This window comes from Carcharodon carcharias, chromosome 17 (assembly GCF_017639515.1).
Source record: "Carcharodon carcharias isolate sCarCar2 chromosome 17, sCarCar2.pri, whole genome shotgun sequence".
Lineage (NCBI taxonomy): Eukaryota > Metazoa > Chordata > Chondrichthyes > Lamniformes > Lamnidae > Carcharodon > Carcharodon carcharias.
Genome location: NC_054483.1, coordinates 30,720,927 through 30,748,444, shown reverse-complemented (window position 1 = coordinate 30,748,444; position 27,518 = coordinate 30,720,927). Strand labels below are relative to the sequence as shown.

Genomic DNA, 27,518 nt, shown 5'->3' with positions numbered 1-27,518 from the left:
AAATTTGCAGCGTGAATCGGGTGAATGGACTAAAGCAGAGAACGAGTGGTGAAGGGATTCCGGGCAGAGCCTGCGTTTTTGGGGATGGCTAAAACTCACTGATTCTTGGCAAACTGCAACTGGCCGGCAGCACCCTGCACTCAGCAAGTCTAACAAGGCAACTCCTCAGCAATGCCCGATTTCCGTGTGTTGCAAATGCAGTTAATTTAAACTGTTTCAGTGTTTTTGCGGTAGTCTGGATGCATTCCGGGGCTCTGGTCTGGTTACTCTCTGGGAACTTTTGCAAGTGAGTAACGCACAGGATATGGACTTGTTGAGACAGGGCAGTGGAAATGTGTAACTTCACTGAATGTCAACCTGCTGAGTTTAGCAAACGGTTGGAGCTCAAGAGTCTTGACTGAATGCTGTGAATTGTCATTGAAGTGAAGGCGCGTGTACGGCTCTTGGTGTGTGAGTAAGCTCGTCCCTCAGTTTCCTCATCTGTCTTCCCAACTTGCCGTCTCTGTTTTAAACGGGAGCCGTGTACAATTTCTATGGATGTTAGAACTGTTGTGAAGGGTTGTGCCTGCCCTAGGCATCATGTGGTAGATTGGAGGAGGCTGGTCTGAGTCTCCCTGAGTACTGGACCAGGCTGGTGAACAGTGTTTGCTGCTGCCTGTGTCTGTTGAAGTATTTTTTGTGCGGTGTGGAGCTGCTCAGATGCTTGCAGTTGGCACTCGGGTGGTATCTTGTCATGTGTGGCTTTGCTTGTGCACGGAAGTGGCAGGCTAGTGGGGAGCAGTGAGTGAGCATCGAAACCCATTCATAGCTGAGATCTCACATGTCGTTGCTGTGAGAATGTCACTGGCATAGTTAATGATACTGTGCCATATCACCTTCTGTGTTACGTTCCATTAACAACCCTCCTACCCAGTACATTGACGGGGGTTTCCTCACTCTGGCTGCCTTCTGTGCATAATGGGCTGGGAGGTCTGTCAGAGTCAAAGACCCCCCTCCACCACAGCTTCCTAGTCTTACAGAATGGCAAGTGAGAGTGGGGAGGGAAGGTGGCAGTGTCTCCCTGCGGCTTTTCCAGCCCCTCGCTTCTCTCTTTCTCGCCTACATCCTATATCATGCCTGTAATGCACTGCACCACTCCAGCATTGTTCTCAAGACACACACAGGAAGCAGGCTGGCTCACTGTGTGACTCAGTACCCACAGGGGGATTTTTATTTCGATGTGCATGTGTTTTTATAGAAAGTGTGGTCATTTTGCTGTAATAAAATTCTGGTGAAAAGTGTTTTGGGTAATGTTTACATGAGACACTACAGGGAAAAGGGAAAAAAACCCAGGCAGTTCAGCATTTGAGAATGATCACTATTCTCTTGTGTTGATTTGATCAGGGGAAGTCCTACTCTGCTGGCAAGTGGGAAACAGTTCTAAACAACTGCTTGGGTTCGTTCACCTGTGGGCAGTTCTGCTGCCTGTTTTGTTTCCAAGTGACCCAGTGTTGATCCTGAAATGACAGATAGTGGGCATTGCAGGATTCAGTGCTATCCTGTCCGTACTCAGCATGGTCAGTGGAGGGGACTGTCTCTGGATGCTGATCTGGGTAAAGATCTCTTAGTTATTGCTGCCCCCACCTCTGCCACTAGAGCTGTTGAGGCCTTTAGTAAGAACCCTGCTCCCTCCACCCTAGATTACTGCCCCAACTGAGATGAATTTACTGAAGGCAGGTTCTGAACGCAGGACCTCCCCTGCAATGGGTGACCCATTCATCCTGCACAACCAACCATTGGGTTTCCCTGCCCGAAGTTTTAACTCTCCAGGTTAAATCCCACGGAGGTCTCACCCCTCCCTATCTCTGAAACCTTCTCTCCCTAAAACCTTCTGAGATTCCTACACTCCTCCAATTCTGGCCTCTCGAGCATCTCAGATTTTATTCGCTCCTACCTGGGCCCTAAGTTCTGAAATTCCCACCCTACACCTCTCTACTTATCACCTCCCCCCTCCCCCCCCACCACTCGCTAAGATGCTTCTTAAAACCTGCTTCCTTGACCAAGCATTTTGTCACCCGTCCTAAATACCTCTTGATCTGACTTGGTGTCAGGACTTTGTGTTCCTGTGACGTGCCTTGGGACATTGTGCTGTGCTTCGAGCCGTTTATCTCAGTCCAAGTTGTTGGATGAACAAGGTTGAGTCTCACTTGAGAGCAGAAGGAGCTGGCCCCTCGCTGTTTTATTCACTGAGGAAAGAGAGAGGGTTCTGTTTTCATCAACAGGGACAAAGGGACAAGGATGGGGTTTCTTTGACCATAAACTTGCTAGAGTTTGCATATCTCTGGCCTGCATTAAAAGTATTGGGTTTCTGAGTTGATGGAAGTCATTTCTATATTTGGAAATGAAATAGAAATAAAATGTGACTGAGAATTTAAAAATCTGATTTGTGTAATTGCCACAGATGAATTTACAAACAATGACAGACAGGAAAAGGCTCTGTGGTCCATCCAGACACCACCACCACCACCACCATACCTTGTATATCACCCCAACCAAAAGCATGTGACCTCCTGACAAAGGTACGAAACCAAAACAAGGCCAGGCCAATTTGGGAAAGGAGATTCTTTTAGACAAAACTTGTCTAGGGCCTCACTCTGGCCTCAATCATTCCTGCTATAAGTCTCCTTTTGATCTCTGTCCCAGACAAGCAGGTCCATCTCCCACTTGAAGGAATTCAAGCCATGGAATCCTACCCTTAAATCCCCTGCTTCTTCTCCTCATTAAAGGCCCTCCTCAAAAGCCACCTATTTAACTGAGCTTTTGGCCACTGCTCCTTTGGCTTGATCTTCATTTTACTTTCTTCTCATTCCTTTGGAATGCCTTGGAGCATTTCTCTTTGTTGAAGTTACAACATGACTGCAAGTTGTTGTTGCTGCTTGAGCATATCATGAAAGTGTGCGAGCTCTGATTTGTGGCTATGAGCTCTCATTTACATCACTCCCTTCACACCTCTGAGCATTCCCAAATGCTTCGCATTACTTTGTTGTCACTGTTGTAATGTAGGCAATTTGTGCATAGCAAGATCCCACAAACAGCAACGAGCTAGATGACCAGATAATCGTATTTTGGAATGTTGGTTGAGGATAAATAAGGGCCTTCTGTTCTTTTTGAATAGTGGCTGTGGGATCTCTTGTATCCCCCTGAGAGGGCAAATAGGTCCTTGGTTTAATGTTTCACCTGGGAGAGAGGGCCTGCGAGGTGAAAGCTCCATTGCTGTCGCCTGTTTCACACAGGCTCAGGCATTCTGTCTCATAATCCCTATACCTCACAAGGACAACAGGTAAATCTGGAATCCCTACCTGAAAGGAGTGTAGCTAAGACTCTGATTTATTTCTCCTGTGTAAGCATCGAGGGATATGAAGCAAAGACAGACAATTGATCTAACTCAATGGCTTCCTTCTGTTCCCGTGTACCAGTGACCCTGAAGTGCACGAGGGGCAAGCACTGGGCCAGAAGGTGACCTGCTGATGATTGTGTGGCCCTGACCTTCCTGCTTTGGTGTTCTAATTCTGAACAGAACCTTTACATTCAGGATCCCATCTTCAATGCCAAGTCTTCTGATGTGCAAAACTCAAATAATTGCAATAGGCTCGAACAGCAGAATCATGCCAACATAAGCAGATGAGAGAAAGTTGATGACGGAAGAAGCTTGTTGCTTTTCACTTATTTTTAGTTCTGCTGTGTCAGGAATAGAACTGATTTTCCACAATATTTCACATCATGCTGAGGAGTCATTATGGAGCATGCGAGTGTACTGAACAGAGTAAATCAAACTTGAACTGAAACTTGTTGCTGACATTGTGGTAGCTGACTGGTGAATACATTCAAGAAAGAAAGAATGAGCTTATATTTCTCCAGTGCCTGTCATCACCTTAGGTCATCCCAAAGTGCAGCATAAACAAGCAATGTACTAAGTGTAGTCACTGTTGTAATGTTTGGAAACATAGCAGCCAATTAATGCACAGCAAGCTTCAACAAACAAAAACGTGACAATGACCAAATCATCCCGGTTGAGGTATAAATACTCAGCAGGACATTGGAGAGAATTCTATTGCTCTTCCTTAAATAGTGGCTGTATCTAAGAGATGGGCAGACAGGGCCTTGGTTTAACATCTCATCTGAACATGTTGGCAGTGAGTGTTATCCTGGAGTTTGTGCTCAAGCCTCTGGAGTGGGACTTGAGCCCATGACCTTATGATTCTGAGGTGAGAATGCTACACACTGAGCCACATCTGACATCTAAACTGGTATGTTTGTTCTTGTGGATCCTCTCTTCCACATTTTTGCTAACTGGCACTTGCAGCGTGTGCACGCTCAACACTGGTTTGGGTGTTCTGAGGTGCTTGCGAGCATTTATGAGCTGGTTTGATTATTGACAAAGACGACTGAGAAGGCCTGGGATACCTCTCAATGTTTGTCTTCTGGGCCAGACCTGGATAAACTGTGTAGAAATTGACTCTCATGTGCATGGTGACAATTTATACCGTGAAGCCACAACTATCCTCAACAGATTCTATGCTCCAAACAGACTTGATTCAAATGTTGGTCCAATTTTCTCCCTGCTGCCTAATGTCTAACCTGAAAATTGTACTTAGGCTCGACTCCATGTGTGAAACCAATGCATGTTGACTGGTAGGTATAATTTATATTTTGGCCTTATTATAATATGGTCTTGGAGTTGGGCGGTGAATATATCAGATGGATCCTTTAATAATGGGAGAGAAAGAAAGGCATTGAAGGTTGAGTGGAATCTCTGAGAAATCATTGGTTAGGCTTTAGTTGGAGAATTTTGTCCAATTCAAGGCATGACACTTATAGAAAGGATGTCAAGTCTTTGGTGAGGGTGCAAGGCAGATTTACTGGAATGGCACCACTAATGAGGGATCTTGGTTATCTGGAGAAACTGCTGGTGTTCTCAAAGCAGAGAAGGTTAGGGGGATCTTTATGAGGGGCATTGAAAATCATGCAGTGTTTTAAATCAAGTAAATGAGGAGGAACTGTTTGCACTGCTGGGAGGGTTAGGAACCAGAGGATACAACTGGCAAAAGAAAGAGAGGGGAGATGATTTTTTCTTATGCATCTGGAATTCACTGCCTGCAATGAGAATTGAAGCAGATTCAACTGTAACTTTCAAAAGGGAATCGAACAAGTAAATGAAGAGGAAAAGGTTTAGAGCTATGGCGAAAAACTGGAGAAGTGAAATTAGGGTGACATGAAGTAGGGTGGGAGGAGGCTTGTGTAGAGCATAAAATCCCAGCATAGATCAGTTGGTACGAATAGCCTGTTTCAGTGCTGTAAAGTCAATGATGAGAAAGGACTGCATCTTGTGAGGTCCATGAATTGATAGTGAAAGGAGTTATTGAAGGAGCAGACAGAAATTGTAATCTTCAGTTGTACTCCAGGAGTCAGTCTGAGATGACCTTCTCAATTGTGGTGCTTAGCTGATAGAGGGGCTGAATCATTAATCGTTACCAGATGCAGCACGACCCAGGGAAACACAAAGAGCACAGTATTTAGAATTAAGTAAGACTGGGACTGGAGAGCCGTCAGGTGCATTCTGATCAGGAGATCAGCTCAGAGGCTAGCAAGTTATCATTTTGAATCAATGAGCTATGTTTTCAAGAAGGCGTGCATGTCAGTTAAGTGACAGTTGTTATTTTGAATACTTGAGTTTAAAGCCACTTATAATAACCTTAAATAAAGCAGAAAATGTCCAGTACACAGCAGATTATGTTTAGGAACTAGCACCGTTGTGTTTCTGCAGCTTTATCTTTCTTTTTCCAAAGAGGAAATGAGTGATAAAGGGAAATTCTACAGTATGTACTTAACAGTGAAAGGTTGAGATAATTATATCTGCGAACAGATGGTGTTGTGTGTGTGAGTGTATTTGTGGGTGAGTATGTTTGTGTGTGAGTGTGTATGTTTGTGTGTGTGTGTGTGTGTGTGTGTGTGTGTGTGTGTCTGTGGTTTTTGCTGTGTGCAGGCTGTCTCTCTATGTTTCTTTTGGGCAGTAGGTGGGGGAGGAAGGGTGATTGGGCTTTGATAGATTTATGAAAAAGATTGTGGGGTAGGAATGGGTTTTTGTTTATCGGCTGTAAGGTAGTTAGGTAGAAAGCAATGCAGCAATGAATGGTCCTGCATCCTCTTTGTTCTTGCACAAAAAAGTTTTGTTCCAGACCAATTTCCACCCCATATCTGTGAAGATCAACACTCCTGTTCCTATAAAGAAACTCTTCAATTTGCTGCTTCATTAGCCTAGTAATAGCAGTGACAATACTTTAAAAGCCCTTAACTGACGGTGAAATGTTTTAGGTTATCCTGAGATGGTGAAAAGCTCTGTAGAAATGGAATTCTTCTTTTCCTGGGTTCCTCTGTTTTGCTGTCTTTTGTAAACTGGGTGAACTCCTGGGCTGAGACAATGAATGGGAAGATCTGGGAAGAGTTGGGGTTTCAGGAACCCCCATCTCCTTCCTCCTTATGATGGTTTACTCAAGAATTGATCGCTTCCTACCCTCCTCTGTTTTAAGGGTGGTTGGGGGAGGGAATGTGCAGAAAGCAGGGGTTAAACTGGAGTGAGTTTGGAGGTGTGGCAGAGATGGGGGTAAAACTGGATTGAGATTGGGGGTGTGGCAGAGATGGGGATAAAACTAGATTGAGATTGGGGGTGTGGCAGAGATGGGGTAAAACTAGAATGAGATAGGGGATAGTGTTTATTAGATAGTGTTTATTAGAGATGAGTAGGTCAGGGAGGTTGCAGGAGACGGGTCAAGTTGGAGTGAGGTCGAGGGGTGTAGTAGAGATGAGATTAAATTACAGTGTTTGGAGCAGACAAGTTCTTGGGGTATTCAATGTCAAGTGAATGCAAGCTTTCTTCTGTTTGGCAGTCAGTGAAGGGTCATGAATTTAAAATTGTCACTGAGAGTGAAGAAAAGTTAGGAGAAATTCCTTTACTCAGAGGACTGTTAGCATGTGAATGTTTAGCCACAAGACCTAACTATTGAGGGATTGGTGGATAATTACTCAAAGTACAGAAGCCAACTTGTGCAGAGAAAGAGGAGAGTGTAGCAATGGGATTAGTTCAGGATTGATACAGGGCTATGGGGAGAGAGCAGGGCAGTGGGATTAGATTGGGATTGATACAGGGCTTTGGGGAGAGTGTGGGGCAGTGGGATTAGTTTGAGGATTGATACAGGGCTATTGGGAGAGAGTGGGGCAGGGGATCAGTTTGGGATTGATACAGGGCTATAGGGAGAGAGTGGGCCAGGAGGGTTGGACTGGGATTGATACAGGTCTATGGAGAGAGAGTGGGGCACTGGAATTAGATCGGGATTGATACAGGGCAATAGGGAGAGAGAGCTGTAACTCAATGATAGTAGATTTTCCAATAACAGTTGAAGGATTGTGATCTGTTTTTATTTGACTGGAATTGGAAATGTCACTCCAGCTGGAAGCTGTGGCTGATGGATACATTGATAGGTGTTCGTTTGTGATTTGCCCCAAGGAAGCAACTCAAAAATGTACTCTGAAGAATAAAAAGCTGAACACATCCTTCTCACCATCTTTCTGATTCTAATGCAGCCGCCAGACTGGAGGGAAGGTCTTTAAGGACGAAGGGGTAACCTGTCTATTATAACGGACGAGATCTAGCTGCTTCAGCCATTATCACTGCTGACTCGGATAATCACCAGGCTGAGGTACTTACCGCCTAGCACTCACATTTCCTGTAATCATATGCGTGAAAGAGATGTTTGTTTTTCACCACAAAGTGTAACTTCGGAATTCAAGAAGATGCGATGTGAAAGACAGGCAGTTTCAGTGGTCGCCCTGACTTTTGAGGTAATATTTGATGCTGTGATGATTTAAAAGGTTGGAAACCAAAGTGTTCAATGGACAAGACGTGGTGAATGGAAACTCTTTAGATTCATTACCTTGTTGTCTTTGAGCTCAAGAAAAGCACAATATTTATTCCTTCACCAACAATTCCACCAAGCTCTTTGATTAAACGATAAGGTAGTATAGGTTGTCCTGATAAATCTCATTCCCCTCCCTGTAACTCTGCACTATGTGGCAGGGCTCAGTGTCTTCACTCCCACAATGGCACATTGGGCTGAAGATCATAAGTGGAAGTGAGTGCTGCACCAAAACTAGCTTTTGGCTTCCATTGACAACCAGTGAACATCTTCCCTCTCCCTCAACTGAGTGTCCCTGGTGTCTGGTCCCCTCAGTTGGAAGAGAGTCACCAAAATAAAGCTGGTCAGAGTGGACACCGACTGCACGTATCCACGGAACTTATCATCCCTGTGCTGAGGTGTAGCTAGTATTCAATATGTAGCTGAAGCCCTTTGATTGCATTTGAGCCAGTAACTCTTTCTCTGGTATCTGATCTTCTACATGTAATCAGCTGATTGGGGGTCATATTCTTTTATCCTCTATCTGCCCTCTGCTAGTGAGAACTGGCTTAGCTCACCCCTTCTGCTCTTTCCCCATTCCAGATGCAATGCGAATTGAAAGAACTACCCACTGTACTGGTAGAGGACAATGGAATGGATGGAGAGATCCTTGAGGTGAACAATCTGGAACCCTGCGACATGAGCCAGCAGAACTTTCTCGTCGATCTGTACAAGTTTATGAAGGAGAGGGGCACTCCCATCGAGAGAATCCCGCACTTGGGGTTTAAGCAAGGTGAGTTTCATCCGTCCTTTTGAACAGTGGTCAGAAGTGACTGGATTTGGAGAAGTTGCCTGTCAGTGCAGATGCTAAGAAGGTTGGGGCAGTGTTGCAGATTGGGACATATCTCTCTGCATTGGCTGTACAATGCTTCCACCACAAGCCCAATGAAAAAGTAAAAGACTTGCATTTATTTTGCACCTTTCTCAATCTCAGCACAGCCCTTAGCTAAAGCAGTACCTTTGAAGTGTAGTTCCTGTTGGGAAACACAGCAGCCCATTTGTGCACAGTAAGATCCCACAATGGAATCTGATAATGATCAGATAATCTGTTTTGAATATTGGTTGAGGGATAAATATTGCTCAGGACATGGAGAGGTCCAATACTTTTCCATGAATAGTATCGTGGGATCTTACCTCCACTTGAGCTGGTTTAACGTCTTACCCAAAAGAAGGTACCTCCACGCTGCACAGGGAGTGTCAGCCTGGGTTATGCTTTCAAGTCTCTGGAGAGGGTGTTTTGAACCCACATCTATCTGATTCAGAGGAGAGAATATCACTCTAGAGCCAAGGCTGACATTTGATCTTACTGCTAACACTTATTACCCACTCCTTGTTGCCCTGAATTCAAGCCATTGTTCCACATCCAGCTGAAGGCCAGACCTGTGTGGAGGGATAGGAGAGAAAGGGGATTCTCCTGAAGGGCCTGCTCTTATATCTGTCAGTTTGAGAGTCCATAAGCTGTCCCAAGATTTCTGTTAACTCCTCCTGTGTGGACTATGCACGGTTACCTAAAATGGGGGGCTGTGAACTGCAGTGACCTCTCATCATTTTGATCTGAATGGAGATTTTGAACCTTGCTGACATTGTGAACCTTTTTTCTCTCCACAGTTAACCTGCTGACACTGTACAAGGCAGTTGAGAAGCTGGGTGGTTACGAAGCAGTGAGTAATCTTTCAATTCAGTACTGATTAAAGATTTTCTTCCACTGAGGACACTGTCCATCTACAATCCCATCAAGCTATCCATTGCTGGTTTTGTCTTGTTAACCTGTTGGACAGCTGATGTTTAACCTCCCAATGACAAGATAAGTGTCAGTCAGAACTTGAAATTCACTGTATTGAAAGGCTTGGTGATAAAACCTGAGTAGAGAAATGAGATGTCATGAGGATCCACATCTCGTGCATCCCCGATTTCTTTCATTCCGCCATTGGCGGCCGTGCCTTCAGCTGCCGAGGCCCAAAGCTCTAGAATTCGCTGCATAAATCTCTCCGCCTCAGTAGGACTCTGTCCGCCTTTCAGAGACTCCTTAAAACACACTCTTTGACTAAGCATTTGGTCTCCTGTCCTAATGTTGGCTAATGTGGCTTAGTGCCAAATTTGATCTGATAATGCTGCTGTGACGCGATTTGGGATGTTTGATTACATTTAAGGCTCTATAGAAAAGCAAGTAGTAGTTGTTGTTGTTGTTGTTAACTGATCAGGTGGAATTTTGACCAGTTCTGCAGTAGAGGGTCATACCAAAGGAAAGCCAAAATGCATTGGAGTGTGACCTGCAACTTGACAATTGGAGTGTAAACTCCCTGGATAAGACGCGTTGTAATTAAGTTGACAGTAAATAAAGAGTCGTGACATGTGGAAGGGGGAGTTGGGAATAGGTTTGTTGGATTGCAAGTGGAGGAATAATGGGACAATGCTCTTATATCCTTTGGCACCCATCTTGAAAATAATTTAGGCATGGCAGATTGCAGGTTCACCCATAGATATGATCCACATGGGATGCACCTTTTTAATTCATTGTTGGACAAAAAAATGTCATGAAACATTCACTAGTTATGATCCTGAGGGGGTTCAGAGAAGAAATGTTCAGGTTCCTGAAAAATCTTTCTGCCTTTTTTTTTCCTCACACAGATTAGACCTCATGAGGGAGGGAGGGTTTTTTTATTCATTCACAGGATGTGGGCTTCGCTGGCTGGGCCAGCATTAATTGCCCTTGAGAAGGTGCTGCTAAGCTGCCTTCTTGAACCGCTGCAGTCCATGTGGTGTAGGTACATCCACAGTGCTGTTAGGGAGGGAGTTCCAAGATTTTGACCCAGCGACAGTGAAGGAGCAGCAGTATATTACCAACTCAGGATGGTGAGTGACTCGGAGGGGAACTTCCAGGTGGTGGTGTTTCCATCTGTCTGCTGCCCTCGTCCTTCTAGATGGTAGAGATCGCGTCTTGGGAGATGCTGTAGAAGGAGGCTTGGTGAGTGGCTCCATCTTATAGATGGTACACACTGCTTCCACTGTGTGTCAGTGATGGAGGGAGTGAATGTTTAAGTTCATGGATGAAGCTCCAGTCAAGCAGGCTGCTTTGTTATAGATGATGTTGAGCCTTTTGAGTGTTGTTGGAGTTGCACTATTCCACCACGCTCCTGACTTGTGCCTTGTAGATGATGGACAGGCTTTGGGGAGCCAGGAGGTGAGATACTCGCCACTGGATTCCCAGCCTCTTACCTGCTCTTGTAACCACAGTATTTATATGGCTAGTCCAGTCAGTTTCTGGTCAATGGTAACCTCCAAGATGTTGATAGTGATGGTAATGCCATTGAATGTCAAGGGGAAATAGTTAGATTCTCTCTTGTTGGAGATGGTCATTGCCTGGCACTTGCCACTTGTCAGCCCAACTCTGGATATTGTCCAGGTCTTGCTGCATTTGGACACGAACTGCTTCAGTATCTGAGGAGTCGTGTATGGTGCTGAATATTGTGCAATCATCAGTGAATATGTCCACTTCTGACCTTATGATGGAAGGTCATTGATGAAGCAGCTGAAGATGGTTGGGCTGAGGATACTATCCTGAGGAACTCCTGCAGTGATGTCCTGGGACTGAAATGATTGGCCTCCAACAGCCACAACCAAGTATGACTCTGTGCCAAGTATGACTCCAACAAGCAGAAACTTTTCGCCCTGACTCCTATTGACTCCAGTTTTGCGAGGCTCCTTGACACCACTGTCATGAAGCTGTTAATGTGTATAATATTATTGGAAAATATTTTTCTTTTAATATAGAGGGTTAGTCAGTAGATGTGTACTAATTGGATTAAAGCCAGCTAGTCTGGGTGCTTTAATGTGTACTCGTATTGAGATGTAAGAGAGGTAGAGTGCATTTGCATTTTTTGAGTAGAGCATTCAAGAAGTGGGATGAAATCTGGCACCTAGCTAGCAGAGACCAAGTAAATTGTTTATATTACTAATAAAATTGGTGCTATGAAAGGGGTTTTATTGTTAGGAGAGGTGGAGTTCAAAGAGGCTGGTGATACATTGAGAATTTACATTCAGTGAGCTGTGCTAGGTCTAACTTCAGCAGTTTTGTGTGTGCAGAGCAGAGGCAATGTAAGATCAAAGCAGCTGTAAGCATCCTGCATCTACAGGAACCAAAGTGAGAGGAACCTCATTTTGAATGTGCACTGTGAAAATGCTTTGCCTGGTGTCTGGTTAAGTCTATGGGTTGCTGTTGCCTTAATGGAGATTAGTTTGGGAATTTGTTAAAAGTTATGATAGTAATAATTTGTAGCCATGTGTATATATATTTAACTTGTGTAAATTAATAAAATGTTTCATTTAGTTTAATATAAAACCTCTCGAGAACTGGTGTTCTGATTCCTGAATTTAGAGTTGCACCTCAAACATATCTCTAAAAAATATAGGCTCTGACATTTGTTTAAAATTTCCTTCCAACTCAGCTTTACCAACTGCTGGGTCATAACACCACACTTGGTCAAATGCGGCCTTGATGTCAAGGGCAGTCACTCTCATCTCATCTTTGGACTTTAGCTCTTTTGTCCATGTTTGGAACAAGGCTGTAATACAGTCAGGAGCCAAGTGGCTCTGGTGGAACCTAAACTGAGCATCAGTGAGCAGGTTATTGCTGTGTAAGTGTCGCTTGATAGTACTGTCGACGACCCCTTCTATCACTTTGCTGATGATCAAGAATAGATTGCTGGGGTGGTAATTGGCTGGGTTGGATTTGTCCTGCTTTTTGTGGACAGGACATACCTGGATAATTTTCCTCATTGTTAGGTAGATGCCGGTGTTGTAGCTGTACTGGGACTAGGAATGAGGCAAGTTCTGGAGCTCACGTCTTCAGTACTATTGCCAGAATGTTGTCAGGGCCTAAAACCTTTGCAGTATCCAGTGCTTTCAGCTGTTCTTGATCTCACATGGAGTGAATAGAATTAGCTGAAGAGTGGTATCCGTGCTGGAGTTGCGAATGCTTCAGCCTTATCTTTTGCACTGATGTGCTGGGCTCCTCCATTATTGAGGATGGGGCTATTTGCGGAGCCTCCTCCTCCAGTGAGTTGCTTAATTGTCCGCCACCATTCACGACTGGATGTAGCAGGGCTACAGAGCTTAGACCTGATCAGTTGGTTGTGGGATCGCTTAGCTCTGTCTATCACATGCTGGTTCCATTGCATGGCATACACGGTGACGAGGGAGTGCCCAGTTGTGATGCTCCATTGCGTTTTCCTTTCAATAACCTGGCTTTGAATCCAGTTGGAATTCAGTGGATCAAAATCTCGGCATTTCAATAAGAGATTGAGCCCTGACCAGTTGTGATGCTCCAGCCATCATGGCAAATGGGACAGGCTTGATAGACCAACTGATCATCTTCTGACTCTCTCAAGCCTGGTAACTTGGTGTGGGCATTTTAAAGGGGCGACAGAGAAAGTCAATTAGAAACATCTGCTTAAGACACTTTCAAGTTGCCCATCTTTCTGTCCCTTTGTGTTAAGGTTGCCAACCTGCCAGGATTCCTCTGGAATCTCCAGGACTTGTAGATTAAGCTCAGGACATGGCTGGGAGAAAAATCATTGGCTCTTTAGCTTTAGCCACAAAAAGATTGGGGAGAGGCGGAAAGACAATTTGATGGACTGTGGAGAATCAGCTACTTGGGTAAGGGGGAATTTTCTGTTTCTAATTGGTGCAGAAAGTTCGGGCAGGGGGTGGGGGCATCTCCAGGAAGATGTGTCAGCTGACCAGCAAGGGGCTGGGTAGTTGAAGGCATTTAGTCATGTGACAAAACCTCCTGGAGTATGCTCAACCACAGTTGGCAACCCTAAACTGTGTGAATGACATACTGGAAAGAATGTTCTGAACTCTTTGAACTAAAAACTGAAGGAAGGGGTTTCAGCACTGCCCTGTCCCTCCTGGGATTGAGTTCCCATCCAACAAAAACACAGGCCATAAATGCCTCTTTTCACCAATCAGAGTCTTGATTGGTCCAAACAATTGCACTTTCCTCTCAATAACCTGGCTTTGAATCCAGCTGGATCTAAAAATCCCTGCATTCCAATAAGAGATTGACCCCTGGCCTTTGAACTCTAGGTCATGGGTACATATCCAGGCTTTGGTTCCCAGGATTCCTCAGCTCAGAACTGCCAAGCGGCAGCAAGTCCATTGCATGTTGTAAGCATTCAGCTTGCTGAGGGGAGCAAAGGTATGGCCTGCTCCAGAATAGGCAGCAATCAGTTGTGAAACACCAGCACTCACATGAATCTATTTGATTGTAAACCAGACTCTCTTGAGTCTTCTCTCCATCACGCCTGAAGACTGTTCAGATCCAAGAGAGAGAAGCCTTGGGTCTCAGGATTCTGCACCCCACACCTCATGCTCAGATAATGGTCTATGTCAGCCCAATTGTTCGGGAATGAGGTGGAATCTGTTTGCTCTCAACTCAATTTCTTCCACATGCGCCTCCGTGGGAAATGGGGAGGAGGAGACTCCTTTGTTTGGGATCAGGGCTTGTGTCTTTCAGAGGACCATAAAGGTGTTCTCCAGACCGTGCCTGTCAACCTCTTAGTCTCTATTCCTATTTGTGTCTCTGGTTCCCCGTGCCTGGGGAGGGACAGGATGTACTGAAGAGAGGGTATGAAGAGTGCCAGTTCAGAAAGTCAATTATTTTCCCTCTCCTCTGTGACATTTTGCAGTTACAGCATCTTCTGCGCTGTGCGATGGCAGCTGGAGACAATGTGACTGCTGTCTCCTTGTTCTCCCTCCCTAGTCAGGTGATTGCTGTAAGATTTGTAGCAGTTGCACCATCTGCGTGGAGCTTAGGAATTAAAATAAGAAACTGCTATCAGCAGCACTTTGGGACAGTTGGGAGCACATCATCAGGCTGCAACTTGCTCTCTCTCTCTCACTCTGCTGCTTGCTCTGCCTCTTCTCTCTATCTTTCTGATGTGAGACAGCAGAAGCTGTGTGAGTGTTCTATTCACACATGCATGTTTGTGGTGCTGATGTGTGGGTACATCCCTGTATTTCCTCTTTTTTGAGTTGGGGGGGGTGATTTTTTTGCACTTTTCATTAGGAATAGCAACATTCCCAGGGCAGAAACAGTAAATGTTAGTTACAAAGTAAAACTCCCTCTCCAGTATCGCACCAAACACTCCGCGGGCACAGTTACATACAGGTATGTGTGAACGTGTCAATTGAGGTTGTCAGTGAATCAAATGGCCAGCACTCAAAGACCCTTATCAGTCTCTCTTCTACTCTCTGCCCCCTTCTGCCCCAGAAGTAACGTTATGACCTCTTTGACCCGCAGAATGAGGAGGAAGTCTGATGCTGACACTGAACTCTGTAGTCGCTTGGTATCCAATTGAGGATCATGCTCCATTCTAAAATATTGTGAATCAGTGGCAAGGTTGCTTGTTTTCTTCTCATTGTGATGTGGAAGAACAGATTTTAGTGCTTTAAAGAGCCTGATAAAGACTTTTCTTGACTGATTTATATGGAAAGAGTGATTTTCCAACTGAGTCACGAGGTGTGCAGGTATTTCAGAGTCTTCAAGGCTGTGGCAAAGGGGAGAGCGAGGTGACAGTCAGTAAAAAGCAGTGCTATGCAAAGGGGATAGATAAGGACAGCAGCATGAAATGGCTTATGGTGCTACGAAGAGGACAGATGAATCGCTGTGTGTTAACTGCCCAGCTGATGTTTGTTTGCAGTTTGAGCATTCTTTGCCAGTGGCAGGCATTGGCCACTAAGAATTCAGCTCACTGTTCTTCAGCTTTTCCGATGATCTGTTACCTATGAACAGACCTGCGCCCGAGACGACTGAGGGGCGCAGTGAGAAGTTGTTCTAGCTGTCAAAAATAGTATTTCAGGCAAGACCTTTGGTCCATCTAGCCTTCCTGTCCATAGTCATCCATTGGTACTTTTCTGATCATCCTGGGTCCAATTTGTTGACCACAATCTGCTGCAGTGTTTGATGGAATCCATTAGGGTTCTTTGTTCTACCCCAGTGCCACCAGTCTATTCCACAAACTCACACCTTTCAGTGAAAAGGTTTCCTCCTCCAGTCTCTATGTTGTTGCCTTGTCCTTAATTTCTAAACAACAGCAGCTATACATGGCAGCACAACTTTCTTATATCAACTGGTCTAAACCTTTCATAATTCTAAACACTTCCATCAAACCCTCAACCAACATCACTGAAACAGATGAATTGGTCATTATCTCATTGCTGTTTTTGGGATCTTGCTATGTGTAACTTGGCTGTCCCAAATCCTACATTCCGTCAGTGACTGTACTTGACAAAACCTTCTTTGGCTTTGGAGTGCTTTTGGATGTGAAAGGGACAAGTTCTTGCTCTCCCTTTTATCACTTCCTCTTTCTGTCATTCCCTTCATTCAGCCGAGTAGCCCTTCCCTGCACCTTGTGATGACAAAATCTCCTTCTTCAAATAGCAAGATGAAAATTGCTGGCAGACTCTAGGTGTGGTCTCACCAAGGCTTACGCCATGTGAAGACTGGACAGGACCCTATTCCTCCACAGAGGACAAACAATCCATTCCATCACTGCTCCCTCCTTGGAGCCTCAGAGTTGTTGTTGCTGATGTTCAGTATACTCGTCGGAGCATTGCTCATGATGTTTGACAGGGCATTCAAGATGAAATCTGGCATTCCGGACAATCAAGAGGGAGAAAAGCTGAAGGAGGCATACATAGATCTGATGAAAAATGCTGGTCAGAGAATGTTATAAAAAGTGGGGAACTTGCAGACCCTGAAACGACTGGATGCTGCAGAGCACAGGAGACTCAGCAAGGTGTGGATGCTCGTGCATAAATCCACAAGGGACAGCGAGAGCGTCACCTACCGACGAGAGTCCTGCATGGTGACAGCTCATTGTTGTTGAGCAAGTGGGGGAATTCCCATTCTAACAGTCAGATCTTGAAATGAAAGTGTTACTGAGAAATAGTGAGTGCAGATCAGCATTGTAACAGGAAGTGTGCATGTACACAAGTATAAGAATAGGAATGTTAAGGCTAAAATATTAGACAGAGATACTGTACCAATGCGGTCAATCTTCCGTCACTAATATTATTAACAAGAATTTTCTGTTATAATCTTCCGTTGTAGAACTTGCTTGCTTATGTCGAGAATGAGTGATATAAAAATCCATGACACACTATACCAAATAAAATAATTCTTGGTCCTTTCCCAATGAGATAGTTATTATTAGAAGATTTGTTTGACTGGAGATTGCCTTGACTACAACAGTTGCTACATACAGATTGTCGTTTGAATGAATCTGTCAGTGAATAACACCATTATTGTTGTATGGGACAACTACCAGGATGGTCGAAGGTGAACAAAAACAGAATTACCTGGAAAAACTCAGCAGGTCTGGCAGCATCGCCGATACAGTTTTTTGTTTTTGGTCGAAGGTGAACTGGATGAATCTTGGGTCTTGGAGTGTCCAGTGATTCCCATTGTGCCACATCTCAGATTGAGTGAATTAAGAGACATGTGCTCATAGCCTTTCTTGTTTTATTGGGGGTTCTTGGGATTAGAAAGACTTGCATTTCTCAAGTGCATTTCAGGACTTCAGGACTTCTTGAAGCATTTTACACCATATGAATGCTCTTTGAATTGTAGTCACAAGTGCGATGTAGGAAACAAGGTAGCCAATTTGTGCAGGATGATAAAGTGTCCTCAAGGGCAGGATGATAATGACCAGAAAATCTGTTTTGGTGATATTGGTTGTGAGAAAAGTATTAGCCAGAACCTCTGCTCTTCCTTAAAGAGTGGTCATGGAATTCTATCATATCCACTTGCAGGGGCATCCTCAAACAGTGCAGCACTTCCACGGTCGCACAGAGAGCATTGGCCTGAATTATACATTCAGGTCTCTATGGAGTGCAGCTGAAACAAATGTCTTTCTGATTTAGAGATGAGAGAGTCTTACCCAATGAACTACAGCTGGGACTTGAATTGTGTGTCAGCATATGCCGGATAGGGGATGACAAGTCCCCTCCCTGAAGGGCATGGGTTTTTACAGCAATCAGGCAGCTTCCATGCTTTCTTTATAGAGTGCTATTTATTCCCAACCTGGAGCAATGCTATTTGGATTCACTGGCTGTGCATTGCTGGTTCTGTATCATAATAACTAGGTGACTACTGTACCTGTGTGGTTTCTCCTTGCAGGTTACAACCAGCCGCCTCTGGAAGAACATCTATGATGAGCTGGGTGGAAACCCTGGGAGTACCAGTGCTGCTACGTGTACCCGTCGCCACTATGAGAGGTAGGTGGCACTGGCCCTTGCAGGTTTTGGGCTTACATCGCAGAAACATAAAAAATAGGAGCAGGGGTAGATCATTCGGCCCTTTGAACCTGTTCCACCATTCAATATGGTCATGGCTGATCCTCTATCTCAATGCCATACTCCTGTTTTCTCTCCATTCCCCTTGATGCCTTTAGAGTCCAGAAATCTATCTATTTCCTTCTTAGATATATTCAATGACTTTGTCTCCACAGTTGTCTGTGGTAGAGAATTCCACAGGTTCACTATCCTCTGAGTGAAGAAGCTTCTCCTCATCTCAGTCCTGAATGGCCTACCCCGTATCCTGAGATTATGGCCCCTTGTCCCAGCCAAAGGAAATATCATCCCTGCGTCCAGTCTGTCCTGTCCTGCCCTGTCAGAATTTTATATGTTTCAATGAGATCTCCTCTCATTCTTCTGAACTCCAGTGAATACAGGCCTAGTCGACCCAATCTCTCCTCATACGACAATCCTGTCATCCCAGGAATCAGTCTGGTGAACCTTTGCTGCACTCCCTCTATGGAAAGTATATCCTTTCTTAGGTAAGGAGACCAAAACTGCACACAATACTCCTGGTGTGGTCTCACCAAGGCCCTGTACAGCTGCAGTGAGACATCTTGCTTCTGTACTCAAGTCCTCTCGCAATGAAGGCCAACATACCATTTGCCTTCTTAACTGCTTGCTGCACCTGCATGCTTGCTTTCAGTGATTGTTGTACAAGGACACCCAGGTCCCTTTGTACATCAACATTTCCTAATCTATCACCATTTAAATAATACTCTGCCATTCTGTTTTTTCTATTGAAGTGGATAGCTTCACACTTATCCACGTTATACTACATCTGCCATGTATTTGCCCACTCACACAACTTGTCTAAATTGCCTTGAAGTCTCTTAACATCCTCCTCGTTACTCACATTCCCACCAAGTTTTGTCAACAAATTTGGAAATATTACATTTGGTTCCTTCATCCAAATCATTGATATGTATTGTGAATAGCTGGGGCCCAAGCACTGATCCCTACGGTACCTGACTAGTTAGTGCCTGCAACTCTGAAAAAGACCCATTAATTCCTACTCTCCATTTCCTGTCTGTTAACCAAGTTTCAATCCATGCCAATATATTACCCCCAATCCCATGTATGTTAATTTTACACACTAACCTCTTATGTGAGACTTTATCAAAAGCTTTCTGAAAATCCAGGTACACCACAACCACTGGTTCTCCCTTATCTGTTCTGCTAGTTATGTCCTCAAAAAACTGCAGTAGGTTTGTCAAACGTGATTTCCCTTTCATAAATCCACGTCAACTTTGTCCAATGCCTTTGATATTTTCTTTGTCTATGTAATTGCAGAGACCCTACCATCCATCAGACTAATCAGATTCACAGCAATCCTAGCCTTTGAACTATACAATCCCAGAGCTGAGAGTGGTAAGATCCAAAACACCACTCTCCCATCAACCAGCCAATCAAATTCCAAAAATGGGATCCATTTAAATTGCAGATACAGATGAGACAGTGTAGACGGAGCTTTATTCTCATCTAACCCCGTGCTGTACCTGTCCTGGGAGTGTTTGACAGGGACAATGTAGAGGGAGCTTTACTCTGTATCTAACCCCATGCTGTACCTGTCCTGGGAGTGTTTGATGGGGACAGTGTAGAGGGAGCTTTATTCTCATCTAACCCCATGCTGTACCTGTCCAGGGAGTATTTGACAGGGACAATGTAGAGGGAGCTTTACTCTGTATCTAAGCCTGTGCTGTACCTGCCCTGGGAGTGTTTGATGGGGACAGTATAGAGGGAGATTTACTCTGTATCTAACCGTGTGCTGTACCCATCCTGGGAGTGTTTGATGGGGACAGAGGAGAGGGAAGCTGCATTTCCATATGGTGCTCGTTGAGAGAGGAATGTTGACCAGGAGACGATAAGAACTGCACTGTTGTTTCACATCTAGTTGGTAGGGTTCTGCTTTCCGTTGATGGTGAGCAGAGGGTAGGAATGAGTGACACAGGGCCACAGCATATATCAGATGCACTCACAGTGTGGTGGTGGAAATCCGCTCTGATCCTCCTTCCTCTCTCTCTCTCCCTGGCAGACTGGTTTTACCGTATGAACGTCACATCAAAGGAGAGGAGGACAAGCCATTGCCAGCCTTCAAGCCTCGGAAGCAGTACAATGTCATTAAGAACAAGGAGGGGAAAGGATCCAGTACTGATCAGAAGGAAAGAAGCAAACGGAAACGACTGAAAGACAGCATGCAACTGAGCAGTGAGACTAACGGGGTACGTTCATGGGCTTCTGGTCACTCCACCAACCTGAACTATTGACCACTTCACAAATTGAGATTGGTGATAAAGAAGCAATACAGGCAGAGTAATGCTGTGGCTGCACTACAGGTAGCACAAGGTTGAGGGATTGTCTTGAAGTTGTCTTTATTTTGAACCTGATGTGACTACCCAGAACCCACAGGATAATTTAAGGCTCTGAAATATTAGGTGTGGAATGTAGGATCAGGTATAGGCTATTTAGCTCTTCCAGCCTTTATCCACCATTTAGTGAGATCCTGGCTGATCTGCATTTCCATATTCTCACCGTTGCCCCATATCCCTCAACACATCTGCTTAACAAAAATCGATGAATTTCAGTCATAATACCATTGAGTTCAACAAAGACCAACAGAGGACAACTAAAAATGAAATAAGGAGGGAGAAGATTAAATATGAGGGTCAACTAGCCAGTAATATAAAAGAAGATTGAAAGAGGTTTTTTAGATATATAAAGGGTAAGAGAGAGGCAAAAGTGGACATTGGGCTGCTGGAAAATGACACTGGAGAAGTAGCAGTGGGGAACAAAGAAATGGCGGAGGAACTGAATAGGTACTTTGTGTCAGTCTTCACGGTGGAAGACATGAGTAACATCCCCAAAGTTCAAGAGAGTCAGGGGGCAGAGGTGAGTATGGTGGCCATTACCAAGGAAAAGGTGCTAGGAAAACTGAAAGGTCTGAAGGTGGATAAATCACCTAGACCAGATGGATTACACCCCAGAGTTCTGAAGGAGATAGCTGAAGAGATAGTGGAGGCGTTAGTGGTGATCTTTCAGGAATTACTGGAATCAGGGAGGGTCCCAGAGGACTGGAAAATTGCTAATGTAACCCCTCTGTTTAAGAAGGGAGTGAGGCAAAAGGCAGGAAATTACAGGCCGATTAACCTGACCTTGGTCGTTGGTAAGATTTTAGAGTCCATTATTAAGGATGAGATTTCAGAATACTTGGAAGTGCATGGTAAAATTGGGCAAATTCAGCATGGTTTCATCAAGGGGAGGTCATGCCTGACAAATCTGTTAGAATTCTTTGAGGAGGTAACGAGTAGGTTAGACAAAGGAGAGCCAATGGATGCTATCTACTTGGACTTCCAGAAGGCCTTTGACAAAGTGCTGCACAAGAGGCTGCTCAATAAGATAAGAGCCCATGGTGTTCGAGACAAGGTACTAGCATGGATAGAAGATTGGCTGTCTGGCAGGAGACAGAGAGTGGGGATAAGGGGGGTCCTTCTTAGGATGGCGGCCGGTGACTAGTGGAGTTCCACAGGGGTCAGTGTTGGGACCACAACTTTTCACTTTATGCAGTAATGATCTAGATGAAGGAACCGAGGCATTCTGGCTAAGTTTGCAGTTGATACAAAGATAGGTGGAGGGACAGGTAGTATTGAGGAGGCGGGGAGGCTGCAGAAGGATTTGGACAGGTTAGGAGAATGGGCAAAGAAGTGGCAGATGGAATACAACGTGGGGAAGTGTGAGGTCATGCACTTTGGTAGGAAGAATAGAAGCATAGATTATTTTCTAAATGGGGAGAGAATTCAGAAATCTGGAGTGCAAAGGGATTTGGGAGTCCTAGTCCAGGATTCTCTTAAGGTTAACTTGCAGGTTGAGGTTAGGAAGGCAAATGCAATGTTGGCATTTATTTCGAGAGGACTAGAATATAAAAGCAGGGATGTGCTGCTGAGGCTTTATAAGGCTCTGGTCAGACCACATTTAGAATATTGTGAGCAATTTTGGGCCCCATATCTCAGGAAGGATGTGCTGGCCCTGGAGAGGGTCCAGAGGAGGTTCACGAGAACGATCCCAGGAATGAAAGGCTTAACATATGAGGAACGTTTGAGGACTCTGGGTCTATACGCGATGGAGTTTAGAAGGATGAGGGGGCATCTGATTGAAACTTACAGAATACTGAAAGGCCTGGATAGAGTGGATGTGGGGAAGATGTTTCCATTAGTAGGAGAGACTAGGACCCGAGGGCACAGCCTCAGAGTAAAGGGAAGACCATTTAGAACAGAGATAAGGAGAAATTTCTTTAGCCAGAGAGTGGTGAATCTACGGAATTCATTGCCACAGAAGGCTGTGGAGGCCAGGTCATATTTAAGACCGAGATAGATAGGTTCTTGATTGGTAAGGGGCTCAAAGGTTACGGGGAGAAGGCGGGAGAATGGGGTTGAGAAACTTATCCCCTATCTATCCAGGCCTTTCAGTATTCTGTAAGTTTCAATCAGATGCCCCCTCATCCTTCGAAACTCCGTCGAGTATAGACCCAGAGGCCTCAAATGTTCCTCATATGTTAACCCTTTCATTCCTGGGATCATTCTTGTGAACCTCCTCTGGACCCTCTCCAGTGCCAGCACATCCTTCCTGAGATATGATTGAATGGCGGAGCAGACTCGATGGGCTGAATGACCTAATTTCTGCTCCTCTGTCTTATGGTCTTATGCTGCTTGAAAGTGAGAAACATAAAACAGGTAGTAAATTCTAAAGTTCCCAACTTGGACCACCCTTTGTGCATCGAGTGTTTGATAATTTCACTCCTGAAGGTTTGCCTGTAATTCTTGGACGGTTCTCCCAAGTTCTAGGCTTTGCAGCCAGCAGAAACAGTTTCTCTCTATCTTCCCCATCTATTCCCTGAAGAACTTAAACATGGATCACATTGTCCCTTAACCTAAATTACAGGGAATACAACTTGACTTTCCTGATAATTTAACCTACGGAGCCCCGGTATCAGGAGAACCCTTACGCTCTTGCCCCTTAGGGGGTATGAACTGATTGTGTCACATTTAATTCTTTGAGCACCTCTGCTGACCTCCTGTTGTTTAGGACAGATTTGCTCAGTTTACTGGGGACAATATATGTCTCATCCCATGAAGTCAGGCTTACCTACATCTAGAATCTTACTACCTGTTTTATGTTTCTCACTTTCAACCACTATGTTGAACTCAGTAGTATTATTATTGCTATTAAATAAATGTTCATGCACCATTAGGCTGTCAGCGATGTCGACAGCTTGATTTTCACCTAAACTTGCCTCATTACTCTGGCCGTGCCTAATTTGAGTTAAGTAGGCTCCAAACCTATAAAAAAGTAAAATACTGCAGATGTGGGAAATCTGAAATAAAAACACAAAAATCTGGAAAAAGTCAGCAGGGCAAGCAAAATTTGTGGAGAGATAGAGAGTTAACGTTTCAGGTCTACGACCTGAAAAACAAAGTTCAGAGAAGGTTCACTCGACTCATTCCTGGGATGAGGGGCTTATCTTATGATGAAAGGTTGGACAGGTTGGGCTGATACCCATTAGAGTTTGGAAGAATAAGAGGTGATCTTGTTGAAATATATAAGCTCTTGAGGGGACTCGATAGAGTAGATAGCAGAGGATGTTTCCACTTGTGCAAGAGACGAGAACTAGGGGACACAGTTCAAGAATAAGAGATCCCCCTTTTAAGGTGGACATGAGGACAATTTATGTTCTGAGGATGGTTACTAGATCAGCAAGCAGGAGGAGATTGGGTCATTGAATTTATTCAAGGCTGAGTTGGACAGACTTTTGATTGACAAGGGAGTCAAGGGTTATGGGGTCGGTGGGGGGGCGCAGACAAGAAAGTGGAGTTGAGACCACAACCAGATCAGCTGTGATCCTTTCGAATGGGGGAGCAGGCTCGAAGGGCCAAATGGCCTGCTCCTAGATTGAGAAGTAGTGTGGTGGGAGGAAGCCCATGTGGATCATGAATATCAGCATGGACCAGTTCCGCAGGAAAGGCCTGTTTCTGGACTGTAAATACTATGTGAGGTCAATTTAACTTTAGAAGCTTCTGTTGAAATAGCTTTCTTCTTGTACCACACATGAAAGTTGCTTCTCAGCGATGTCGAGAGCTTGATTTTCACCTTCACCTTGTTTTATCAGCTGTCCCTTATTCTTGTGCTTAAAGACTTGATCCTGTCTCCCACACAGATGTTTCCTCAAGTGGTTTCTGAAGATATAGGAACGGATAAGAACGAACAAGTACCTGTGGACAAGGAGTCCCCAAACCCAAAGAACACTACAACTGGGAGCGAAGACTCCAAAGACCAGTCACTAAATGAACTCACACACCAGAATGGCTGTGGGAACAAGTCTGCAATGCAAGATGTATCGAGAGCCAGCGAGAGGCCCACACGGAGTGGGATATCTAAAGAGCTCTGGGACACAAATGGCCCCTCACCAGAAGCGGTCTCCATGGCAATGATGGGCAACAAGGTCGTGGGTCATAATGGACACTGCATCACTACTGATGTGGCCATGGGCCTGTCGGAGGAGTTGACTGGGGCACACACTGCCATTTGTGAAGATGACTGGAATGTTTCTCACCAACCACGAGCATCATCAGCCAGTAAGGATGACCTTCCAGCACAGTTGCCGCCTGAAGCAGACAAAAGTCACCTGTCCATCCTTCGCTCCAAAAGAGACCAAGAAATAATGTCTCCTTTGGCCAAGAAGAAATTCCTTGCTCAAGGCAATGATGCAACTTCCCTCAGCTTTAACAGTGTGGGCATTGCATCAACCCCTGCCAGGGTCAAGTCAAGACAGGGCAGTGAGGTCCAGCACTCGCCTCCTGTCTGTGGCTCCCCTCCAGAGGTGAGCATTCACAGACCGTCTGTGATTCATCATGTTCAACCCCCGAGACAAGGCCACCTGGATTACCGCTCGGAGTGGCCCTTCAACAATCATCTGGCCAAATACCAGCTTCACTCCTTGGACCGGATCTCCTCAATTGATGGCCAAAAGGCACAGGAAGAAAGGGATCCAAAAGGAAGGGCAGTTGAGCATTCACAGTCCCCACAGTGCCTTAGCAATTTTTGTTGCAGCCCGTACATGCACGGGCTAGTGAAACCCTTTTTCCATTACCCCAGCAAAGGGAGTCCTTTTGGTTGCTGCGCTAATCAGAGAAACTTCAGAGAGTTGAGCAGCACTGCAGTCCCAGCTCTGACAACTGACGCACACAAGATGGCGAGGCACTACGGGAGGGCGCACATTTCAAGCGATCAACCAACGGACCTCAGCCTCCCCCGAGCCAGTGCAGCCAACACACCCCAGACCCAGGTGTCCTGGGTCACAGAGACCAAGAACAGCTCCTCGGCACTAAGGAAGAGCTTGTTTACTGGCCAGGCCTCCTCTTCCTCTGAAGGCCATCCCAAAGCCTGCTGGGTTCCACCCATTAGTGTCACCCTCCCCCGGAGGGTTCCAGCCAAGCGGGCGAAGAGTGCCGGGCCGCCAACCAACGCCAAGAGCGGGCCCCCCAACTGCCAACTTGCCCAGCCTACACAGAGAAGCCAAAAAGAGCTGGACACGGCTTATGGGAAAAAGCTTCGCATTGTCTCCCCTCTACTCATTGCTAAGGATCTGGATGCTAAGGACAGCCAGGGGGTTGTTGATGGTAAGGCACTGGGTAGTGACCAAAAGAACCCACTACCTGAAGTTCCTACCTGGCTGCCAACAGCACTGACACCTCAGGATCCTGCCTTCTATGAGGGAGTGAGGACATGTTTCCCAGCCAGCTATGGCCATCACTTGAGCCACATGAAGAGCCCGACCCTCTACTCACCATACATCCCCTCATTCACTGTAAATTCTTTCATGATCCCAACCATTCAAGGACAGGTGCTGAGCTCCGCCGGGCATCCTCTAGATCTGTACAAGCACTTGGCTGCAGGCACATCCTACGAAAACCTCTATCGTCACAGACTGTACACGTCTCCACACTTGACCCCTTTCCATGCAGGCCACAAACTATAGCCACTTGAGCTCTGTAATGACAGTTCTCCACCACCACCCTCCCAATGGTTGTCATTCCTCCGGTTAAAGAGACTCAAGAACTCAGGGTGTTGAGCCGGAGCATGGTTTGTGAGGAATGGGTGCAGAAGGAGAAATAGACCAATGCAGACTCTGAATGGGGTGGGCTGGAGCACCCCCTAAACCTCAACTCCACTGCCCGTGGGCCATGCATGGTCCATTCTGGGCAGGATGCCAAAAATTCGGTGCTCATCAGAAGTTTGTGCAAGTTTTTGAAAATGTAAAGTGGACCAATTGTGTTTGGCTAGTGGAGTAATACTTTAACTTGCAAGTGTTTGTTTCCAATTTGAAGAAGCCTCTCATATTTTCAACTGGGTGAAGATAGGAAAAAAAGTTGCTTTCTTCACCCAAAACTACTTAAGGGACTTTAATTAGCCAACAACTTGGAAGGCTGAGACCTTTGACCCTAAGGGTAAAGGAAAGGGTCAGAATCTCCTCAGGAAACGAGCTCTGGAGCCAATTTCAGCAGCTCCTGTGTAAATAACCCTCAGAAATATAACAGAAAAATGTCTGGAGTCAAAGAAGCTTGTTGAGATTTTGCTGCAGAGCACAGAAGAATTCGAATCGCAAGTTCCAAGCGATTGCAATTCCCAAATCTTGCATAGAACTATTTCCAAAACATGGACCTTCTGATGTGATTTTATATATATAAAAAATGAAAATTTGAAATAACACATCTTTTTGTGTGTGAGTAAAATAACAAAGTGTATTGACTGATTGTGAGATATCTGTCTGAAACATCGGAACAGGAGGAGGCCATTCAGCCCCTTGAGCCTGTTCAGCCATTCAGTGAGGGCCTAGTTGAAATGTATCTTAAGTCCAGTTATATTTATTCCCTTAACTAACATCACTAAAACAGATTATCTGGCCATTTATCACATTGCTGTTTGTGGGAACTTGCTGTGTGCAAATTGACTGCAACGTTTTCTGTATCACAACAGTGACTACATTTTGTTGGCTGTAAAGTACTTTGGGATTCTCTGAAAGGCATGATAGAAATATAAGTTTCTCCATCTCTCTTTGTCTCTTTTGCTCACAGCATCTAAAGACTATCTCAGAATCGTGTTGTCCCTGCCACTTGACTA

At 45.1% G+C, this 27,518-nt stretch overlaps 1 protein-coding gene across 1 annotated transcript; it reads left to right on the top strand.

Moving 5' to 3' along the window:
- Positions 1-27,335, top strand: LOC121289567 (AT-rich interactive domain-containing protein 5B-like). Its single transcript, XM_041209090.1, has 7 exons — positions 1-286; positions 7,618-7,733; positions 8,532-8,721; positions 9,597-9,649; positions 18,172-18,269; positions 20,383-20,569; positions 24,556-27,335. The coding sequence occupies exons 3-7, from the start codon at positions 8,532-8,534 to the stop codon at positions 26,374-26,376; spliced, it is 2,349 nt and encodes a 782-aa protein (XP_041065024.1). The 5' UTR covers positions 1-286; positions 7,618-7,733; the 3' UTR covers positions 26,377-27,335.
- Positions 27,336-27,518: the final 183 nt, after the last annotated feature.

Excerpts from the sequence above, each read along its gene's own strand:
- LOC121289567 (XM_041209090.1), top strand. The coding sequence starts at position 8,532 with ATGCAATGCGAATTGAAAGAACTACCCACTGTACTGGTAGAGGACAAT. Across the intron at positions 9,650-18,171 it reads AGCTGGGTGGTTACGAAGCA|GTTACAACCAGCCGCCTCTG; the intron begins GTGAGTAATCTT and ends TTCTCCTTGCAG. Across the intron at positions 18,270-20,382 it reads ACCCGTCGCCACTATGAGAG|ACTGGTTTTACCGTATGAAC; the intron begins GTAGGTGGCACT and ends TCTCCCTGGCAG.